Here is a 22,292-nt window from a genome sequence, read left to right on the forward strand (position 1 = left end):
CGATTCATTTGATACTCAGAATGGCATGATCATTGGCTTTCTACATCTACACATCTATATATATACTTCGCTAGCCACCAAGCGGTGTGTGGCGGAGAGCACAATTAGCGCCAGTTAAAAGCCCCCCCCCCCTCTCTCTGTACCAATCGCGGGTCGCGTGAGGGAAAAACTGCTGCCTCAACGCCTCAGTACGAGCTCTAATTTCCCTTATCTATGAAAGGTGATCATTGCGCGATTTGAAAGTTGGTGGTAATAACATATGCTCTACATCCTCGGCGAAGATCGGATTTCGGAATTTAGTGAGCAGCTCCTTCCGTTTAGCGCGTCGTCTATCTGCAAGTGTAGGGAACTGATGACCTTAGAAGTCAAGTCCCGTAGTGCTCAGAGCTATAGCTGCAAGTGTGTGCCACTTCAAACATTCTATGAGATTTGTAACGCCCTCTCGATGGGTAAATGTACCAGTCACGAATCTTGCCGCTCTTCTTTGGACCTTCTCAATCTCTTTAAACAGATCCAATTGGTAAGGGTCCCATACAGACGTACAATACTCCAAGACTGGACGAACTAACGTATTGTAAGCAATTTCCTTTGTTGAAGGATTGCATCGCTTCAGGCTTCTACCAATAAACTGCAATCTAGAGTTTGCCTTGCCCGTTACTAGTGTAATCTGATCATTTCGTTCGAGATCATTTCGAATAGTCATACCCAGACGTATTCGTACATTAAGGTTTTTTTTTTACCTTGTTATACGCAATAGGTTACACTTACCAATATTGAGAGGTAACTACCAGTCATTACACCAAGCATTTATTTTCTGCCGGCCGCGGTGGCCGTGCGGTTCCAGGCACTTCAGTCCGGAACCGCGTGACTGCTATGGTCGCAGGGTCGAATCCTGCCTTGGGCATGGATGTGTGTGATGTCCTTAGGTTAGCTAGGTTTAAGTAGTTCTAAGTTCTAGGGGACTGATGACCTCAGATGTTGAGTCCCATAGTGCTCAGAGCCATTTGAACCATTTATTTTCTGCAAATCCTCACTGATGTGTTCACAACTTTCGTGTGATACTACTTTCCTGTAGACTGCAGTATCACCAGCAGTCTAATGCCGCTGTCAATATCATCAACCAGATCGTTTATGTACAAAGCAGCGGACCTATTACGCTGCACTGGGGCACACCTGAGATTACGCTTGTTTCTGTTGAAGTCACCCCATTCAGGACGACATACTGCTCTCTGTCTGTTAGGAAACTTTCTATCCAATAGCATATGTCATCGAATAGACCGTAAGCGTGCACTTTTTGGAGTAAGCGACAGTGCGGAACTGAGTCGAACGCCTTTCGAAAGCCGAGAAATATGGCATCAACCTGCGAGCCGCTATCTAGAGCCTTTCGGGTGGAAGCATTTCCGAAGCGGCTAACTCTGTAAACTGTTCGCGTGCCGTCGTGGTTAACACATACTGCGCACGGCAAAACGGCGCTATCCAAAACCGGCGCCGAGGCAACTCTGGCGCACCACGTGTACAGGCCAAAAGACGTGCCACTATTGGGCTACTGACTGCCCAGATGAACCAAGCGACTATGAACAGTGTCTCCGTTCAGCGAACTTCGCTGCATATGGGCGCTGGGTTGATCCACCCATTCTGACTGCTGTTCATCGGTGACGAAGGCTAGAATCTGTACTCCAGTTCCACAGGTGGACGTCCACTGAGTGGCGACAGGTAGCCTGTTCAGATGGATCACGTGTTATTCTCCATCGGACAAATGGCCTTTGGCGTGTACGGCGTGTCACATCTGAAAATAAACGCCATGCAACAATCGTCCGAAGGGTCCAGGCCAGAGGAGAGAGGGTTAAGTTCTGCGGAATATTTTAGTGGTATTGGAAGAGCAGTTGAACGGAAGGAGGATATAAGATGTACACCAAAAAAAGCAAAACGAGGATCATGGAATGTTGTCGAATTAAGTCGGGCGTTGCTGCGGGAATTAGATTAGCAAATGAGACGCTTAAAGTAGTAAATGAGTTTTGCTATTTGGGGAGCAAAATAACGAATAATGGTCGAAGTAGAGAGCATATTAAGTGTAGACTGGCTATGGCAAGGAAAGCGTTTCTGAAGGAGAGAAATTTGTTAACATCGAGTATAGATTTAAGTGTCAGCAAGTCGTTTCTGAAAGTATTTGTATGGAGTGTGGTCATGTATGGAAGTGAAACGTGGACGATAAATAGTTTGGACAAGAAGATAATAGAAGCTTTCGAAATGTGGTGCTAGAGAAGAATGCTGAAGACTAGATGGGTAGATCACATAACTAATGAGGAGGTACTGAATAGAATAGCGGAGAAGAGAAATTTGTGGTACAACTTGACGAGAAGAAGTGATCGATTGGTAGGACATATTTGTGGTATAACTTGACGAGAAGAAGTGATCGATTGGTAGGACATATTCTGAGGCATCAAGGGATCATCAGTTTAGTTTTGGAGGGCAGCGCGGAGGGTAAAAATCGTAGAGGGAGACCAAGAGATGAATACACTAAACAGATTCAGAAGGATGTAGGTTGCAGTAGGTACTGGGAGATGAAGGAGCTTGCACTGGATAGAGTAGCATGGAGAGCTGCATCAAACCAGTCTCTGGACTGAAGACCACAACAACAACAACAACAACAACAACAACAGCCTGGGTGATCACGTCGTTCTGGAAGGCACAGTGGATCAGCACAAGCATACATCCGTCCTTGGGAACCATGTCTACCGCTACATACAATTTTTATTTTTTTCGGCAAGATGGCCACTACCAGCGGGACAATGCAACGTGTCACACAGCTCGCAACGTACGTGCGTGGTTCGAAGAACACCAGGATGAGTTCAACGTATTCCCCTTGCCACCAGACTCCCCAGATTTAAACGCAATCGAGAAACTTTGGGACCTTGATCGGTCTGCTCGCCCCTTGGATTCTCAGCCGATAAACTTAGCGCAACTGGCCAGGGCACTGATAGTCATGACTCCACATTCTTGTCGGTACCATCTGGAAACTCGTTGACACTCTTCTTGGGCGTCTCGCACCGTTGAGCGCTGCGGAAGGTGGTTGTGCAAACCTCTGACAAAGGATCACATTAATGTGACTGGACAGTGGCCTATTTAGGGAAACAAAGAAATTGTTATATTTCGGTGGTCATAAGTGGATTTTAACAATGATTCTCCCGACTGCGAGTTAAGGGTCTTCAACGCTCAGTCCGTAAATCAAAGCCAATATGAAACTTAATGGTTTAGTCATACATGATTACTACTGCAAATCTGCTCTAGTGTTGAAGAACTAGCCGGTGTTCCTGGACATAACGTGAAAAACAATGAATGAAAGAACACGGCGCGAAAGATCCGTCAGAACACTATCTCGCCTAGATACACATGATCGTACAGAACTGCAAATAGTGATTTAGGGACTTATGACTTCGTAGCGGAAATCGACCTCATGAGGACTTCACATTTCCCACAGTGGTTGCTAAAAAAGTCCTGTTAAGTGTTCCGAAGCATGACTTACGTTACAGTTAATCCAGCGTACGTGTGTAGACTACAGTCAGCTCCGGATTTCGGTAAATAAAGCCCCCACCCTACTTTCTCGTGTTACTGTCTCTCAGAAACACACGCGCACAGAGTAACGTACGAATATCAGCATAGCATATCATTTCCTTTTCTAGGACGTCCTGTGACAATTATTAATCGCCGGTCTTGTTGACTAATTGAAATATCACGACGATGCCATGCTGTGGACAAATTATGGGAGCATCGATGAAGTATTTTTTGTGTTACGTTCATGTCTGAATCAAAAACTTAAAGATATCATAATTGTAACCAAAGCTTCCTAGTGGTTCAAAAATGGTTCAAATGTCTCTGAGAACTATGGGACTTAACTTCTGAGGTCATCAGTCCCCTAGAACTTAGAACTACTTAAACCTAACTAGCCTAAGGATATCACACACATCCATGCCCGAGGCAGGATTCGAACCTGCGACTGTAGCGGTCGCGCGGTTCCAGACTGAAGCGCCTAGAACCGCTCGGCCACTCCGGCCGGCTTTCTAGTGGTAATCTCTCAGGTATTTGTAATGAATACTCGTAACCATAGAAGCAGATTTATACATTTGAGCGTCGAGTATTCTATTACTTCGAAAACGATAATATTTTATAAACTCCAGTGGCTAAGTGTAAGTGAATGTCAAGTACGGACAAGAATTTCTGTAATGTCTAGTACCGCAATTTTGTATCCCTTTTATCTGCCACAGGTACTCAGTACCAACATACAATGAAAAGTGCCGGAGGAGGACGTGTCGCTTCAGAAAAACTGATACTTCCCGCTGAGTGCTCGACGCTGCTCTTCGCCAGAATCTCTCTCATCTGTCTCCCCCCCGCCCCCCACCCACCCACCCACACACACACACACACACACACACACACGAGTAGGTTTACGTGCCATTTGTCGCTGCAGCGGTTCTTGTGCGATACGCCCTTAGAACCTTGGCACGGTGTTAGACAAACGCAGGGTGATTGTGATAAAAAGTTTCAGTTCCTTCGCTTCATTTACTGTCACACCTTATTAAAAGCACCAATTTATGGAGAATTCGATGAAGCGCTTCCTAAATTGTCACAAGACACTTCAGACAAGTGCAAGCGTTGTGCAGCACTTAAGTCTCACGTAACTCCTGAAAAAGCGGTTGCAATCATGCGCAAAGCGTCCATCAGTGGAGAAAGTGAATTTCGATCCTGTAGAGGTGCCGACTGTTAACTTCCGCGGAAGGACAGCAAATGCAAATGGATCTGAACGATGACTCATGCAGTATCAGTGTGTAGTATCACATGTGTGTACCATCATGATCCTAAACATCCAGTCACTGGTCTCACAGGTTACACTTTCAACACTAAAGCCCTTGGTAGAAGACCCACTAGAGAGTGAAAGATTTTCAAGGTCGTTTCTGACTGCTGTTCTTTACACGCAAACCGCCCATTAGTCAAGCTAGCGCTCCTAAGACTTGGCGTGCCTTGTGGTGTGATCAGACGCCACGTGCACCATCTGTAGTCTAGTTCGTCACTCATTTTTTCACAGCGTAATGTCGACTTAAGAGAACATGTAACGTCAACTAGCATATTAAAGAATTCATTAAAGTGAAAATAGTACCACCTCGTTATCTTGTTTTATCCCCCTTCCCCAAATTTACACACAGTTAAGATCCCATCGACGTTGAAGTTGTTAGAGACAAGAGGAACCACACATGTCTGCAATTATGGTGTGGTGGATAGAAGACTACAATGCGGGCCCGCTTCGCTCGGGGTTAGGCAGTTCAAACTGCGATGCGGAGTACATTTTTGATTGTTATTACTGTGGCAGCTTTTACAAGTTTTTTTTTTTCTACTTCATTTCTGAGCCAAATCGCAACAACGTATCTTCTGCAGTGAGGTGAAAGAATACATAACACCGACGAAAAGTGCAGACGTACTTGTCGAGGTAATCACTACCAAAAACATACATACTGGTACTGTCATTTCAGCCAAAAAGGAACAAGCATTACATTACTCTGTCCACCGCCCTCAGTATGTTACGTATTTACATACTCTACATATGGGTTTTCTCGCTCAGAACCCTTTGAGGACGTAGAGCAGATTTTCATCAATATGTTATGTATTTGCATACTCTACATATGGCTACAGATGGTCGTGCACAACCTTTTGAGGATGCAAAGCAGATTTCCGCATTGCTCTTAGATGATTGTCCGGCTACGGAAACTGACAAAGGTTAGGAGAGCGGTGTGCTGAAAGCTCCTTCATATTCACATCAAGTGAAGTCTATCGACCATGGATGACACGGCGGTCTGTTGGGGATGACGCTAGCCCTGTCAGGACGGGGTTTCTCAGATAACTGTGCACCAGATATTGGAAAAACGTGGCCTGTCGTCTTGCTTACATCAAAAGAAGCAGTATCTGATAGTGCCTTCTTTCTATTTAAGCACTTAGCTCTTTAGTAAGGGTTCAAATGGCTCTGAGCGCAATGGGACTTAATTTCTGAGCTCATCAGTCCCCTAGAACTTAGAGCTACTTAAACCTAACTAACCTAAGGGCATCACACACATCCATGCCCGAGGCAGGATTAGAACCGGCGACCGTAGCGGTCGCGTGGCTCCAGACTGTAGCGCCTAGAACGCTCGGCCACTCTGGTCGGTTCTTTAGTGATACCGTTGTTATTATGGACACAGAAAGATATCACGCAGAGCGTAGTGGACTCAGTTGGTTCGTTTCTTTCTTGTTAGTGAGAGGAACTGTGAAAACAGTAAATCAGACTACGGAGCTCGAGATTTTGTCCCGGTTATTCGTATACGATTCTTTTCAGGTTAGTCGGTCCCAGCCGCTCACATAATAAATGTCAGTGATGAGGAAGTAGGAGGTAATCTGCATGCAGTTATATTCTATTTTGATTTTATTTTACATTTAAGTACTTTCGACCGTGGTGCCACGAATACAGTTTCGCGACGTAACTGAAATGACGCGGGCCAATTCTTTTTAATAGTCACGAAAGTGTTTGAAAATATCACGGGAGTGCAGTCGGATATAATCAATCGCAATGGCAGTTAGGTCCACGGGTAAACTTTCCACCATTCTGAAATCATGAACTGCAAGCGCGGCTGTCAGTGATGTAAACCCACGGTGGGGCAGACTGTGCTCAGGCAGAATCTGTAAAAAAATAATAGACGTAACTGACAAGAAAGTCACCTGCTGAGAACTAAAACTAGAGAAAACCTGACTCGTCAAGGATTTTCTTATGTCAATAACTTATTCCTCGGAAAACAAATTCAAACTAAAATACGAGTCTGTCTGATTCACGCAATCTTGCGCTAATGGAATCTGTCGGATCTCCAAGGGCACTGTCTCAATAGTTGCAAGCCAAGACTAAAATCTCCGTATTATTCAATCCATCGGACGTCTAGTAGCGATCCAAACTTGTTTGCTGTTCCAGATGAGTGTGTTGCTCTTGTTTCTGACAGTAGTTTTCTACAGTCCGAACAATGTTTATTTCTGTCGAACCATACGTAAATACTTCTGCGGTCATACTGATTTCGACTGTATAGTCGTTTACATTACCCCTTGGCATCCGTCTTTAACTAAAGTGGGTCGTAATACATCAAGTACCGAGCGAGGTGGCGCAGTGGTTAGCACACTGGACTCGCAATCGGGAGGACGACGGTTCAATCCAGTCTCCAGCCATCCTGATTTAGGTTTTCCGTGATTTCCCTAAATCGTTTCAGGCAAATGCCGAGATGGTTCCTTTGAAAGGACACGGCCGATTTCCTTCCCAATCCTTCCCTAACTCGAGCTTGCGCTCCGTCTCTAATGACCTCGTTGTCGACGGGACGTTAAACGCTAACCACCACCACCACCACCACCAATACATCAAGCATCGCCATACATGCAATGATCCTAGCAGTAGTTCATTTGCGTGAGTATTGCATGTATGACGACGCCCTGAATACCATGCGTTATTCAGAATGACGGAACCAGCATAGCCTTAGAAACATTTACGCGAGTTATGGCTATAATAAAATTTATACTTCAAAGATCTGGTCGCCGCTACTGCTGCTCTAACAGAGCAAACACAGCTCTCTATAGACAGTATAATAGCTTCCCCTCTCCTGTCAAATGGTTCAAATGGCTCTGAGCACTATGGGACTTAACATCTGAGGTCATCAGTCCCCTAGAACTTAGAACTACATAAACCTAACTAACCTAAGGACATCACACACATCCATGCCCGAGGCAGGATTCGAACCTGCGACCGTAGAGGTCGCGCGGCTCCAGACTGTAGCGCCTAGAACCGCTCGGCCACCACGCCCGGCCCTCTCCTATCCCTTTCCCTCCCTCTTCTTCCTCTCCCCCCCTTTCACCTGCCCTGTCCTCCCCTCCCCCGTGCCATCTCCTTTCAGTTTCCTCACCCCACGCCCCGAAGATTACTTTGCCCTTCACAGCCGTAACAACACATGTTTCTTTAAATATCTCGAACTCCTTGCTACAGTAAAACATTAACAATAATTTATGCATATTACTATCCTAGAGGTAATTAGTCTCTGTCGCTCCACTGAGTCCACGAACTGTTACTCTTGACACCTCCACAGATAAGGTCCTGCGGAAATATTTGTTCAGGTTGTTTGTCACAGAGCTCTCTGAACGTCATGGAGAACCGCGTAAACACCATGTTCGGTTTGACTGTCACATCAGCATACAATGGGTTCCGATAGAGCAAGTAGAGCGCCTGACATCTAGCATCGAGACGTTTAACACATCTACAAAACCACTGTAAATGTCAGTTTTCTGCTTTCCATCGTGGCCGAGGTGTGGGGCGAGACAGCAGAGAGCTGCCTGCTTTTACACTTGTCCCGGAGGAGAGCCGGGGGTAATGTATTTCCCGCGGCGCCATGCGCTGGTCCCTTTTTTAGATCCCCCAGACAGCACGCCGCTACTTATTCACGTGTCACCGGAGCGGCATGCGGCCGCCCCCACCCCCTACGCGATAGCATCTCGCTACACGCCAACGACTATATTGTCGCCTCCGGCCTCCCCAGTGGCCGCTATTGAGCAACCATTGTCTGCGCGGGGGCGCGTCCCGCAGTTGGAGGCGTGAAGATCACCGCCCCAGAACAGCGCGCACTAATCGATTACTTCCATACGGACCCTAATACCGACCCACGTCACGTTTCCGCTATACGCGTTGTGATTTTTTAAAAGGCCTGCAGTGGCCTACAGAGCTGGTACTGTCACCATGGCCCGGACTAATTATTTCCATCTGTGTTCTAGTAGAGGGTCATCTCTACAAAAGGGACTAAAGTCTCGTCTTCCTGACGACTTCTGAGAGACTATAAAGGCCATCCTGGAAGTACGAGGTCTGTTCAACGAATTCCAGAACGCTCATAATTTCTCCCCAATGGTATGGTGGAGCGAAATGCGGTTGGCATCCCTGCACACACCTGTGTTTAATGTGTAACTGCCAGAAGTTTCATTGTTGTATACTTGTTAGTCATCGTTCAGTGCTGTACTGAGTAGAATGTTGTGTCGCACAGTTCGCAAATTTCGAGGTGGCAGAGTAACGCGTCTGCATTAAATTTTGCGTGAAACTCAAGAGAACTTCCACAGAGTCACGTAATTTGGTGCGAGGAGCCTACGGTGACGGGTGCTTAAGCCGTAGACGGTGTCACGAATGGTTTACACGGTTTAAAAATGGTAAGACTCCTTCGGCGTCTACCGACGACGCTCATGTTAGCAACATCATCGAAACTGTGCATGCCAATTGAAGACTTGACTGTCCGAGAAACTGCAGAAGAAGGTAACGTTTTAGTTGGATCATGTCATGAAATACTGACACAGCATCTTGGAATGCATCGTGTTGTTTCCAAGTTCGTCCAAGCCTCACGAGAGCTTTTGGAACGCGCAAATGAGATCGAGATGTTCCTTAATTGAATCGTAACGCAGGCCCGATGCCCGAGCGGTTCTAGGCGCTTCAGTCCGGAACCGCGCGACTGCTACGGTCGCAGGTTCGAATCCTGCCTCGGGCATGGATGTGTGTGATGTCCTTAGGTTAGTTAGGTTTAAGTAGATCTAAGTTCTAGGGGACTGATGACCTCAGATGTTAAGTCCCGTAGTGCCCAGAGCCATTTGAACCATGTAGAATCGTAAGTGGTGAGAGACGTGAGTTAACTGTTATGATGTTGAGACCCAGGATCAACCTTCATAGTGTGGCGGGGAAGATTCTCCAAGATAAAAAAAAAAGCTCGTCAAGTCAGGTCAGGTCAAATGTCAAAGCCATGCTGATAGTTTTATTTGTCTTTGAAGGATTAGTTCATCATGAATTCGTTCCACAGGGAGGAACTATTAATCGATGGTAGTATCGGAAAGAGTTGCGACGCTGGAGAGAGAATGTGAGAAGGAAATTGCCTGAAATGTGGCGAGATAATTCATGGCTCTTGCATCACGATAACGCACCCACACATTTATCCCTATTGGTGCGTGACTATTGAACGAAAAACGAATCACTGTGCTGCCTCATCCTCCACAGTCTCCAGACCTGGCCCCTCCCGACTTTTTCTTCCAAATATGAAAACCCTGTTGAAAGGACGAAGATTTGCCACGATGGACAAGATAAAAGAAAATTCGCAGACGGCGCCTCGCGCGATCCAGCAGGATGCGTACGAAGATTGCTTCCAGAAGTGGAAACGGCGTTAGGAGCGGAGTATCAATTGTGAAGGAGAGCATTTCGGAGGAGAGCGTGCACAATAAGAAAAAGATAAGCGTAGATAAATTTTTTGGACAAAGGTCCGGAATTTACTGAACAGACCTCGTACACAGCTACCCCTTAAAATTTCAACACAAGGAAGTATAGTAAATAACGAAAATTTACTTACTGTGCTTCTTAAGTATAGTAGGAAGAATAAATGATGTAATCTTTAGCATACTTGGGGAAACATGAATGCAAAAATAAGATGCTTCCTCTTCTCGGAGCCTCCACACACGGGTACGCCCATTACGACGCTGCACAGAAGGTGGGCTCGTCCGAAAAGGTGACACTGTGCTACTGCAGTGTCCAAAGTTATCGCTGGGCGCATCACTGTCGGTGCGACTCTCCGCTGCCACGTCAAAGGAAGCAGCAAGAATAGTGTTCAGTCGCCCTGCCCTTCTGGATACTAGCCCTAGTTACAAACAAGTTCATTGCCTGACTCAAGACAGGCCCATGTGACGTGGTTGTGTGCAATCACGCACGGCCGTCCGAGTAATAAATCAGTATTCTCGGGCTCTAGTTGCTAGGTCTCTTGAGATCCTTCATGGCAACGAGTCCGGCCATGGTGAACCGACAAATTTATATTCACAGGACAGTCGGGGATCCGGAAAGACGTGCGTAACAGTATCGCGGATGCTAACTCGAAGGCTTCGATCATTCCGCTGTTGAATTCTGACAAGTGTTGCTAGTCGTTCCCCCTTCCTACGCGAGATGTAATACGATCTCCTCATAGACAATCAGACAAATGCGATTTGCTAATGCGAAGCCTATGGCAATTAGAAATAGAGGGGGAATTGGGGAGCGCCTCCTCCGTGTTATCACAGATGATGTGTCGCTGTACTAAAATTGCAGTGCACTCGAGGTGCCTATTTGTTTCCACCGCTCTGAATGAATGTAATGCATAAGTTCTGATTAATGTTCACCAACCTGTAGTTGTTGTCCCCTGCGCAGGAAGCAGCATGTTGGTCGTGAATCCGTTACCTTGAGGCTGTAATAAACTCTTAGCGATGACTTGATATTTTAGAAATATTTAAATTTCTAATTAGTTTGTTTACGCGGGAAGGCAGAATACGAGAAACTGAACAATTAAATTCCACTTTGTGAGTCACAAATAGTCTCCAATCTTCAGACTTACATCAAAGCAAAACAACCGCGTATCTGCGTAACTACTATCAATTTTTTCAGTTACATGTCCACATAACGAGAAATTGCTAATAAAGTCTTAACTGACACCGACCACGGTAGAAAACATGCCTGTCCTCCGAGACTACCGAACAGGCTCTGATCTTACAGCAGAGCCACTTCGCACGCCATCCAAGCAAGGAGCGATCCGAAGATCACCAAAGTGCTTCGACTGCCTTTTCGTTTAGCGGTTGTTCATTATCCTGTTGGTTATTAATACTTGTGAAATAATGGAATGATACCACGCTTTTGAGAGATGCTTTAATATGAAATGCAAGTAAATACGCTATTTAGTTTTTCTAATATTAATAAGAGAAGATTATCATTTTGGCGCGCAACTACCGAACGCAACAGCCAATCGTGGAGAAGGTACACAATTTAGACTGTCTTTCTCACGATACCCGTACCGAATAAACCATCTGTCACTGGTACCTCACACCACGTTACGTCATCTTCTCACTGCTGCTTTCTCAACTGCCCTGAGAAGTGCTTAGAGTAGCTGCATATGATGGTTTCAAAGCCAGAAATATTATAATCCCGGTGCCTAATCTTTCTTTATGTAAAGAATATAGATATTGTTACACATACCTACTTTCTGAAGTTGTACTGAAATGCTAATAACTTTTATATCAAAGCCGACATGGGGTTTGTTGCATACCACCTTTAGGGTTTCGCGGTTGTAAAGGGCAGCACTATAATTTTATGAAATACTTTGTGGAACATTATGACGCTTTAGAGACGTAAACAGTTTATCCATAGCCGCAGGAATGAGGAACAGGTCACACGGTACACGAAACTGACAAATATCTCTTTATACTCCACGCCACAGGAAACAGCAAAAATTTCGATTCGGTAGTAATGTCTGAAATATATTTACACTAATACATTCAGCCGATTGAGGAAACAAATTCCGCAGCTACGAACTTTCCAAAACCTTCACTGAGGTCAACTGACTGATGACCATAGGTGTTACGTCCCATAGTGCTCAGAGCCATTTGAGGTCAACTTCGTTAATTTTATACGTTCCTGCTTCTAGTCTCTGAATTTTTGCAGGTTGGTCAGAAAGAGTCTGAAAAGTTTTTGAAGGTGTTGCAAGGTCGGTTGTGTTGAGAAATAACAGCTAAAAAAAATCAATTTTGTGTCGCCTCAGAATTAATTAGCACTGAAGTTAGCCAAAAAGGTCGTTGTGCGCGCAAATTCATGCGACCAGCCAGATACGATATGTATCAGTTCTTATCATAGCGTAGATGATAGCGCAAGAGACTGCTTAGCCTTTGGCTCGGGTTCATCCTCACTGCCGTCCCATGTCCTAGTTTTATATTGTTTTTTTTTTCGGTTTTTGGAAACCAAACGAAGAACACGTTTGGTGACGGTCTCTGGCGGTCCGCTTGTTGAGCGCACAACGACCTGGTTGGCTAACTTCAATGCCAATTAACTCGCAAACGGCGGAAAGTCTCGAATTTTTTTTCGTAACAGTTATTTCTGAATACAACTGATAATCCAACAGCCTTACAAACTTTTCAGACTGTTTCTGAACACCCTGTATATATGTAATACCGTGTTAATTTGTGCATGTTTGTTGAGTATGTCGCCTCTACCATTGGAGTGGCACTAAAACTAGACTTTTCTGGGCTTCGAAATTTTATGTCCTCAAACGTAGGACGCATATTAGAACGTCTTTGTGAATCAACTTTTATTTTTGTTTTTTTGATGCGTCATGTTCAAATCGTACAACGTTCTCACGTGTTCCGTACGAAACCACTTTGCACAATTTCCTGAGGTTTTGGAGCTGTTTTACGTGGCCACTTTTGTAATAAATGCCTCTTTCCTTACCAACAAAAATTTCATCTGTATTTTGATTTATATTCACAAGCGTTTAAATATTCATGAGAAATAACACGACTAAATATATTATGTTACTTAAGTCAGCTGTTCACTCTATTGCTGCTAAGTGGACACAACCCATCAGGAGTGCAGGTTCTTACAGTTTATGTCTATGTCGTGACATGGCACCAGCGTTTATACCGGACAGTAGCGTAATGCCGAAAACGCAGTAGCAAAATAAAAAGTTCTGTAACCATAAGCCATATGACGTCATGTCTACATCTCAATATGTTTCTTTCATTAATTTCGTAATTATGTTAGAGCTCAAATGTACAAAAATGGAATTAACAATTAATTGGAGAGAGCGTTCATCACAATGGTGATTCCGTAGGTGTGTGTGTGTGTGTGTGTGTGTGTGTGTGTGTGTGTGTGTGTGTGTGTGTGTGTTTTATCAAAGATGACTCTACCATTTACGATACTGAAGACGATGGAGCAATCCATGTATACAGTCTCAGTTTTTTCAGTCGGAGCACTGCAATAACAGTTGATTTCATTTTATGTCTTTCCATTTAGTCCATATTCGCTGCAAAGTAGCACTCATTAAAGGCAATGAATCAGTTCTGTTTGTGTATGTTTGCTTATGCACTCTTCGCGTCGTAGATACTGTCTAGAAGGTTTCCTTTATCCACTTATTTCATATTGCATTGAAAGGCAGATAGTTGCCTCTTTAGACATAGTAGACCTGATCACCCAGAACTTCTGTTACAACTGTGTGTTTCTGATGAACATTTTCACGAAGCTCATTATAGTTAAATCATCTTGTGAAATGCACCATCGTTTATTCTTTCGATACAACTGCGGTGTCAGCTTCTTCTCACGCCTCTAATCGACAAAAGTACTACACAACATTTAGTCTGTGGTCTTTGTTTCTTCTTTCAAACAAATGCTCCCACGTTTAAACCAATCACTTGTTCTCTGAGATAGCTTCGTCTAGCCCTCTTACAAGACAAGCTCCTTGTACACTTGCGTCGACCCGTAGTCTATATAAATACTTAACGAAAGAAATTTCTGACTTTTTCTGTAATGAGAAGTTCAAATAATTCAAAAGCGACAGATGAAAATTTCTGCCGGACTAAGAATACAGTAGCACTGCGAGTGAAGAAGAATAATGGACAGGTGACGCATGTCTGTAGCTTGCGGCATATGGAGATTTGGGTCGCACGTGGGACGTGTTCGGATAGCCGAAACGATTAAGGTTACCGATCGCGTAAATTAGGAAATCCGGGTTCTAACCCCTGTCCGGCACAAATTTTCATCAGTCGTCACTGAGCTATTTGAGTGCCGCATCGCAGCAAAAGTCAAAAATTTCATTCATCAAAAAAAATTCTATACGTCTGTAAACGAAATAGCATCCAAGGCGTTAGTGTGGCCAATTCTAGAGTACTGTTGCAGTGTTTGGATTGTTTATCAAGCAGGAACGAGAACAATCATCGAACGAATTTAGTGGCACGCTACTAAGATCACGACCTGGCGATATAGAGCATACGAAAGTGTAAGAGGAATGCTCAGGGAACTTAAATGGGAACACTTGGGGAAAATATGAAATAGTTCTCGCGAAATCCTGTATTTGAAGAAGAATGTGCGAACATTATTTTGCCACCGTGTTCTGTCTCGCATAGGTACCACGAGAATCGGATGAGAGTTGTTACCGCAATTACACAGGTGAATAGGCAGTAATTTTTACTCGCTAAGTAGAAGAATGGAATAGGAAATGAAGTAGATAAGTACGGTGCACCACTGTACAGCGGCTTGCACAGTACATAAAATGTTTCAGAAGGAACAGGATATATTTCGAGAAGCGGTAGTCTACACTAGTTCCAACAATACATTTCATATAAATATATCCAATTTTTATAGGATACAGGGACATGTTCATCGAGTTGACGTTTTGGTTTTGAGGTCCAAATTGTGAAGTTGTATTTGTGCTTAAACAATTGAAGTTTGCGGTTATGATTGTGATTTGTTGCTCAATTATACTGTACCAATAAACACCCAATTCCTTTAAGAATCGACGTCCCATTACAAATGAGTTAATGTTTAAATATTTGACTTTAGGCATATAAGCGGAAAAAAGTGTAGAAGAGATTAGTAATTATGCTTAAGGTTTGCTGGAAGTCGTGAATGCCCTCCTTGTAAAACACCGGATCAATATAGTCTGGGTAATTTGCGCTCCAGTTTAGGCAAAAGCAAATTTTTCACACGTATCAATGTTTATGACGACATATTTCCTTAAATGTGCCGAACAAGGACATAATGTTTCAGTTACATTGAGTGATACATGTAGATGCTTGCGATTGCAGACTTTCTCGTCGTATTCCACTGATGAATTCTTCTCGGGTTATCAGCCGAGTGGTGGCGTCATCTTGTCGCAACGTTTCAGTGAGTTTCGTACCCATCATCTTCTGGCGACTGATAACCCGAGAAGAATTCACCATGTAGATGCTGTCTGCAAAGTGTGTTACGGATAGAGCTAGTAATAAAGAAGTAATCAATTGAAACGTCATGTCTGACGCACAAGTTTCACTGTTCAGTGGAAATGTGGTAAACGATTAACTTTTTTCTTTCATCATTTTATGTATGGTGTCAGCGAGAAAATGTTTTGTTAAATTTTTTCATTATTTCTGAAGTTTGTAAGGAAGTCACTAAGGGCTCTTATTCTCAAATACTGGATGATTATAGTGCAGGTATTTGCGCACCATCCGCTTCACTGTCTCAATACGAACACAGTTTTTTACTAAATTACTTGTCTTATTGTGTTACATTTTTTACCTAAGATTGTACCTCTTAATGATTATGTAGTGACAGAATTACAAAATCTTAAATTCTGTCAATAACTATACGAAATATTGAAAAATCAAATTCTTTACACTTGGAACTGTCAGATAGGTAGCATGCATCTTGGATCGTGCCCCAGGTTAGCCGTTTAGTAGTATAGCTTTCTTTCTGTTACATTGTAACAGCTATATTTCTGTAATCAATAGAAAATCGACAGATGTTACACGGAAAGTTTTATTGGAGTTAGTCTATAATAGGCCTTTTCGCTTGTGTGAATTAGCTCGCGCCGACGCCTCAGCAGTGAAAAACAGGCCGGCTCATGCCGAGAAATGCATGGGGAAGAGAAGAGGTGGGGAGGGGGCGGGAGGGGAGGAGCAGTCGCGACAACACAGCTCTGCACGAGAAAATGTTCTCAATGAGTCTACTCTATGGCTGCTAACATACCGTCCAGTCGCGTTAATGTGACCACCGCCTATGTTAGACATCAACATGCAACAATCCCTCACTGATGGCAGGTGGCAGCACCAGCTGTGAAGGGTGTGCAGGTTGAACATTAGTAAAACCGACAAACTGCAGGGACGGATTCCTGAGTGGAAATGGAGGAAAACAGGTCCTATGAACATGTGTGCGGAAATGGACGGTGTGCGTGCAACGACAACAAATCGTCCCGGTGCAAAAGCTATCGATAAAACCAATCCCCTAGATGTAAATCCGCTGCTGATAATCCTTGCAGGTGATAGGTATAGTAGCGGTCGCATGTAGGGTACACATTAATCGTACTTCGGCTTACAACATGTTGGCAAGCCCCTTGCCTGGAGCTTGATACTAGGGTTCGTCCCAATATCCTGTAGAACCTGGTCATCCATATCTGATATACACACAGTCCGCCGCCTTCCTGCGCGTTTGTCTCTCTGAAAGGACCAATGATCACATAAATGCCCAAAAAGGGCTTGAAATTTTGTTTGGTGTGGTTGGTGACTGTGAGGGTACTTGTTTTGGTATGGCCGTGCTGCCTCTCGACCGTTTCCATCTGCTTGGTCGTACACTAACACCACCTCGGCTTGTTTCTGACATGAATATCGGACCATTCTGCTGCTTAAAATGTGCTGCGACAGTCTCACAGCCTGCATCACACGAGGAACGCATGGCACGTGGTCAGAGGAACTGTCATCTATCAGTGCCATCTACCGTGGCAAAGATGTATTTCCAGACACATGTTCGAAAGACCTTTTTTTTCTCCACTTCTAGTCAGTTCCGCAGCTCTTAGTGTAATGGCTAGAGTTGCTGCCTCTGGATCACGGGGTCGCGGGTTCGATTCCTGGCCGGGATGAGGATTTTGTCTGCCCGGGGAACGGGTGTGTGTGTTGTCCTCATCATTTCATCATCATCATAATCATTCGTGATAGTGGCTAGATTGGACTATGTAAAAACTGGACTGTGTCAAAATTGGGACTTTTTATGGGCGCTGATGACCACGCAGTTGAGCGCCCCACAAACCAAACATCAAACTTGTAATCAGGAATCAGTCCCTGCAGTTTGTCGGTGTTATTAATGTTCACCCTATACAAAGCCTGTCGGGAGATGCGGATAACAGTGCAGTCGTGGTCGTAATGTGGAAACAGGGCAGTTTATCCGAGGTCCAAGGGTGGAAGCATTTCCTTAAAGGCAAAACTTGTAGACTGTTAGCGCCGTATTTGATTCATACCGTGCATGACAAAATGGTGCTATCCAAAATCGGCGCCGAGGCAACTGTCATACACCACGGACTAAAGGTGACAGGAGAGAACGACGGAGATGTATACGGGCGAACAGATGTGCAATTGTCGAGCTACTGACCGCGCAAATGAACAAAGTGGGCTACCAACAATGTCTACTCAACGACCTTTCAACGAACATTGCTGCCTTCCGCAGGAGGCGCCTTGTTCATGCACCCATGCTGACTTCATCATCGGCGACCAGACTGGGATTTGCACGCAACTTGTCCACTGAGATGCGATAGGCGACTTTTTCAGATGAATCACGTTCATACTCATCAGAAGAGACGGCTGTCGCCGTGGACAGCGTGAAACGTCTCGATCAAATACCCTGCAGCAGTCGTCGAAAGGGTCCAGGCCAGAGGAGGGAGCGTTATTCGTTTTTACCTAGGGGCGATATCAGGACACTGCAGGGTGTACGTGTGTGGTTCTAAGAGCACGAGGATGAGTTTATCATACTCAGCTTGCCTTCAAACTTCACGGATTTAAACTGAATCGAGAATCCATGCGACCACCTCGATCGGCTGTCTGTGCCATGGATCGTCAACCAAGAAACCTATCGCAGCTGGCCTTGGCACGTAGTCGGTTTCACTCCACGTCCCTGTAGGTACCTTCCAGAACCTCACAGACTCTCTTCCTGCAGGTTCGCGTTGCGAAAGGTGGTTATTCTAGCTTCTGACAGGTAATCACATTAATGTGATTGGACTGTTAGTTCGCTTCACAGTGGTCAGTTGATGCCCTTCGTGGCAAATTTATTTCCTAAAACTGTTGCATAGATGAGAAATGGCAATGAAACGAAAATTACATTTCTCTGAATTGATAAGGCAAAGAACGTGGGCTGCTAAGTACGAGACACGATGTTTGTTAGGACTGATACATCCTTACGATGAATTTTGTTTTCGGACGAAGTTTAAATGGACATCAACATTCATTTCGTGGGGGTTTTATTCACACTTGAAACATAGAAACACTGCATGTCAATGAGTGCTATTTACTATGCTTTTCACTAAAGCGTCAATGTCTGATACACTTCCTGAGCATTACCAATTCGAAGATAACGTTCTAAGTTGAAGTCTGTCAGTGAGGTGCTGTGAATAGATTTCGTTCTCTTCATTGGGGAAAGAAGTTTCCCGGAAAACTGTGTAGGTCTAGAAATTAACATAATCGCAGATGCTAACTTGTGAAATTGCTGAAATTTATGTTGAAGAAAATTTTTACAAGACTCATTTTACTATGAAACTTATCAGTCAACTGCCTTTCACACTGCACGCCTATGAGGTCTAACTGTAGCTATGCATCCTGCACTGTCGAGTATAACACGGCTTAGCTACTGTTGTGTCTGACCTTCACTTTCAAGTTCCTAACCCGGCGATAATGATGCTTTTCACCAATTTTAAAATAGCTACTCTCCACTTGAGGCACATTGCAATTAAATATTTACACTTGCGCTTAAAAGACGGCTAAACCAACATAGTGTTGTTCGTCTGAATATAGCCCACAGTTCGCGCTTATCCTGCGCTACATAATTAGGCTAAGTCTGACAAGTGGTAAGTTAGTGTGACCGCTCGTATTCGTGTTCGCGCTCACGCTGGCCTAGCCGCCTCGTGAACAGGCCTAGTGTATAGCGCTGGGTGGCAATAATTAAAGTGCAGCTGCTCACGGAGGTTCACAATGGACTGCCATTATGGTATGGCAGCGAAACTTGGTGGATACTCTAATGCTTTAATACGGAACCGATACACGCTGAAAAAAGCATTTACAATTTTAGCCACCACGTGCAAATCTGGGGCTGTGAATGGGAGAAAGACGTATAGAAATGTTTCTGTATATAATGGATGAGGAACGAGATGTGGGCAGTAAAAGGTCAGCAAATGAGGAACGCGTAATGTTTATTTTATTATTAACCGCCACTTCAAATATTTGTTCAGTATGTGCGCTGTAATTTTAACCACTCGGTACCGCCTCCTGAAATATTTACTATTCCTCATCAAACAGCCCGTATATCTCGATGAAGAATGGTTACTGTGAAACGGTGCAATGTAATACTGCTGTGACGAGACACGCTCGTCTACTAAATGAAGCACGTTAGCGGAAGAGATTAGCAGCTCATTTCGGCGAGACGGTGGACGGCGGGGCGCCGCTGGTTTGGACACCTGCCTCGCGGCGCCAGACGGAGGCGCCGGCGGCGCGGGCCGTCGCGCGTCAGTCGGGCTTGTCCCGGCCGCGACAAGGAATCGATCTTGGGGCGGCGGCGCTTGTCGCGGCTTTTTGTGGCGGCGCCTGGTGCCGTGTCGCGTCGCTCATTAGCCGCAGCCCGCCCCCTCCACCCCCGCACCGGCTAATTGTCGCCGGCCGCATTCCGCCGCCGCCGCGGCTACCTGCCGCTGTCTCCGGCGCCCACCCACTGTCCACCCCTTGGCCAACTCCTTGTCTCCAGCACGAGACTGGCTCTCCGTAGCGCCGTGCACACTGCTGCGATGTGGGGGACACCTTCTGAGTAATTCCGGTGATGAAAGACACTGAAGTGTCTAATGTCATGGGATAACGATATGCAAGTATACATATGTCGGTACTATCGCATGAAAAAGGTATAGAAGGGCAGTGCATTGTGCTCAGGTGATTCACGTCAAAATTTGTCAGGCGTCATTACTACCGCACGATGGGAACTTTGAACTCGGGATGGCAGATACCAAAAATGGCTCTAACCACTATTGGACTTGAAATAGGTCACCAGTCCCCTAGATTTAGAACTACTTAAAACTAACTAACCTAAGATCAGCACACACATCCATGCCCGAGGCAGGATTCGAACCTGCAATCGTTGCAGCAGCGCGATTCCGGACAAAAGCGCCTAGAACAGCTCGCCACAGCGGCCGGCGATGGCAGATGTTATCAGACGCATGGGATATTCCAATTCCGAAATCGTTAAGAAATTCAATATTCCGATAGCCAAAGTGGCAAGTGTGTGCCGGAAATACGAAATTTCGGGCATTACCTTTCACTACAGACAACATAGTGGTCGATGGCCTTCACTTGCGACCGAGAGCAGCGCCGTTTATATAGAGTTGTCAGTGCCAACAGACAAGCAACACTGTCTCAAGTAACCGCACAAATCAGTGTGGGACGTACGATGAACGTATCTGTCGGGACAGTGCCGTGAAATCTGGAATTTTGGGCTACGGTAGTAGACGACCGCCGCGCATGGTATTGCTAACAGCACGATATGGCCACCAACGCCTGTCATGGGCTCGTGACAATACCGGTTGGACCGTAGACGGTTGGGAAACTGTGGTCTACCGAGAGGAGTCCCAATTTCACTTAATAAGAGCTGATGGCGAGGACCCCACGAAGCCACGGACCCAAGCTGTCAACAAGGCACTCCGCAAGCTGGTGTTTGGTCTATAACAGCGTGGGCTGTGCTTACGTGGAATGGACTGGGCTATCTGGTCCAACTGAACCGATGATTGACTGGAGATGGTTATGCGCTGGAGATGGTTATGCGCTGGAGATGGTTATGCACTGGAGATGGTTATGCGCTGGAGATGGTTATGCGCTGGAGATGGTTATGCGCTGGAGATGGTTATGCGCTGGAGATGGTTATGCGCTGGAGATGGTTATGCGCTGGAGATGGTTATGCGCTGGAGATGGTTATGCGCTGGAGATGGTTATGCGCTGGAGATGGTTATGCGCTGGAGATGGTTATGCGCTGGAGATGGTTATGCGCTGGAGATGGTTATGCGCTGGAGATGGTTATGCGCTGGAGATGGTTATGCGCTGGAGATGGTTATGCGCTGGAGATGGTTATGCGCTGGAGATGGTTATGCGCTGGAGATGGTTATGCGCTGGAGATGGTTATGCGCTGGAGATGGTTATGCGCTGGAGATGGTTATGCGCTGGAGATGGTTATGCGCTGGAGATGGTTATGCGCTGGAGATGGTTATGCGCTGGAGATGGTTATGCGCTGGAGATGGTTATGCGCTGGAGATGGTTATGCGCTGGAGATGGTTATGCGCTGGAGATGGTTATGCGCTGGAGATGGTTATGCGCTGGAGATGGTTATGCGCTGGAGATGGTTATGCGCTGGAGATGGTTATGCGCTGGAGATGGTTATGCGCTGGAGATGGTTATGCGCTGGAGATGGTTATGCGCTGGAGATGGTTATGTTCGGCTACTTGGAGGCCATTTGCAGCCATTCACGGACTTCATGTTCCCAAACAACGATGGAACCTCTTGGATATCAATGCGCCACGTCACCGGACCTCTCAATTGTTCGCGATTGGTTTAAAGAACATTCTGGGAAATTCGTGCACAAAATCCTGCACCGGGAACACTTTCACAATTACGGACTGTTATAGAGGCAGCGTGGTTCTGTATTTTTCCATGGGATTTCGAACGATTTGTTGTGTCCA

At 45.3% G+C, this 22,292-nt stretch overlaps 1 protein-coding gene across 1 annotated transcript in view; it reads left to right on the top strand.

Moving 5' to 3' along the window:
- Positions 1-21,374: 21,374 nt before the first annotated feature.
- The window catches only part of LOC126484942 (uncharacterized), a 330,159-nt gene continuing 329,241 nt past the window's right edge, over positions 21,375-22,292 (top strand). Inside the window, exon 1 of the mRNA XM_050108543.1 lies at positions 21,375-22,006. Within this exon, the coding sequence (XP_049964500.1) occupies positions 21,375-22,006 (632 nt within the window). The remainder of the gene's footprint in view (positions 22,007-22,292) is intronic.

The sequence above is a fragment of the Schistocerca serialis genome, chromosome 6 (genome assembly GCF_023864345.2).
Source record: "Schistocerca serialis cubense isolate TAMUIC-IGC-003099 chromosome 6, iqSchSeri2.2, whole genome shotgun sequence".
Lineage (NCBI taxonomy): Eukaryota > Metazoa > Arthropoda > Insecta > Orthoptera > Acrididae > Schistocerca > Schistocerca serialis.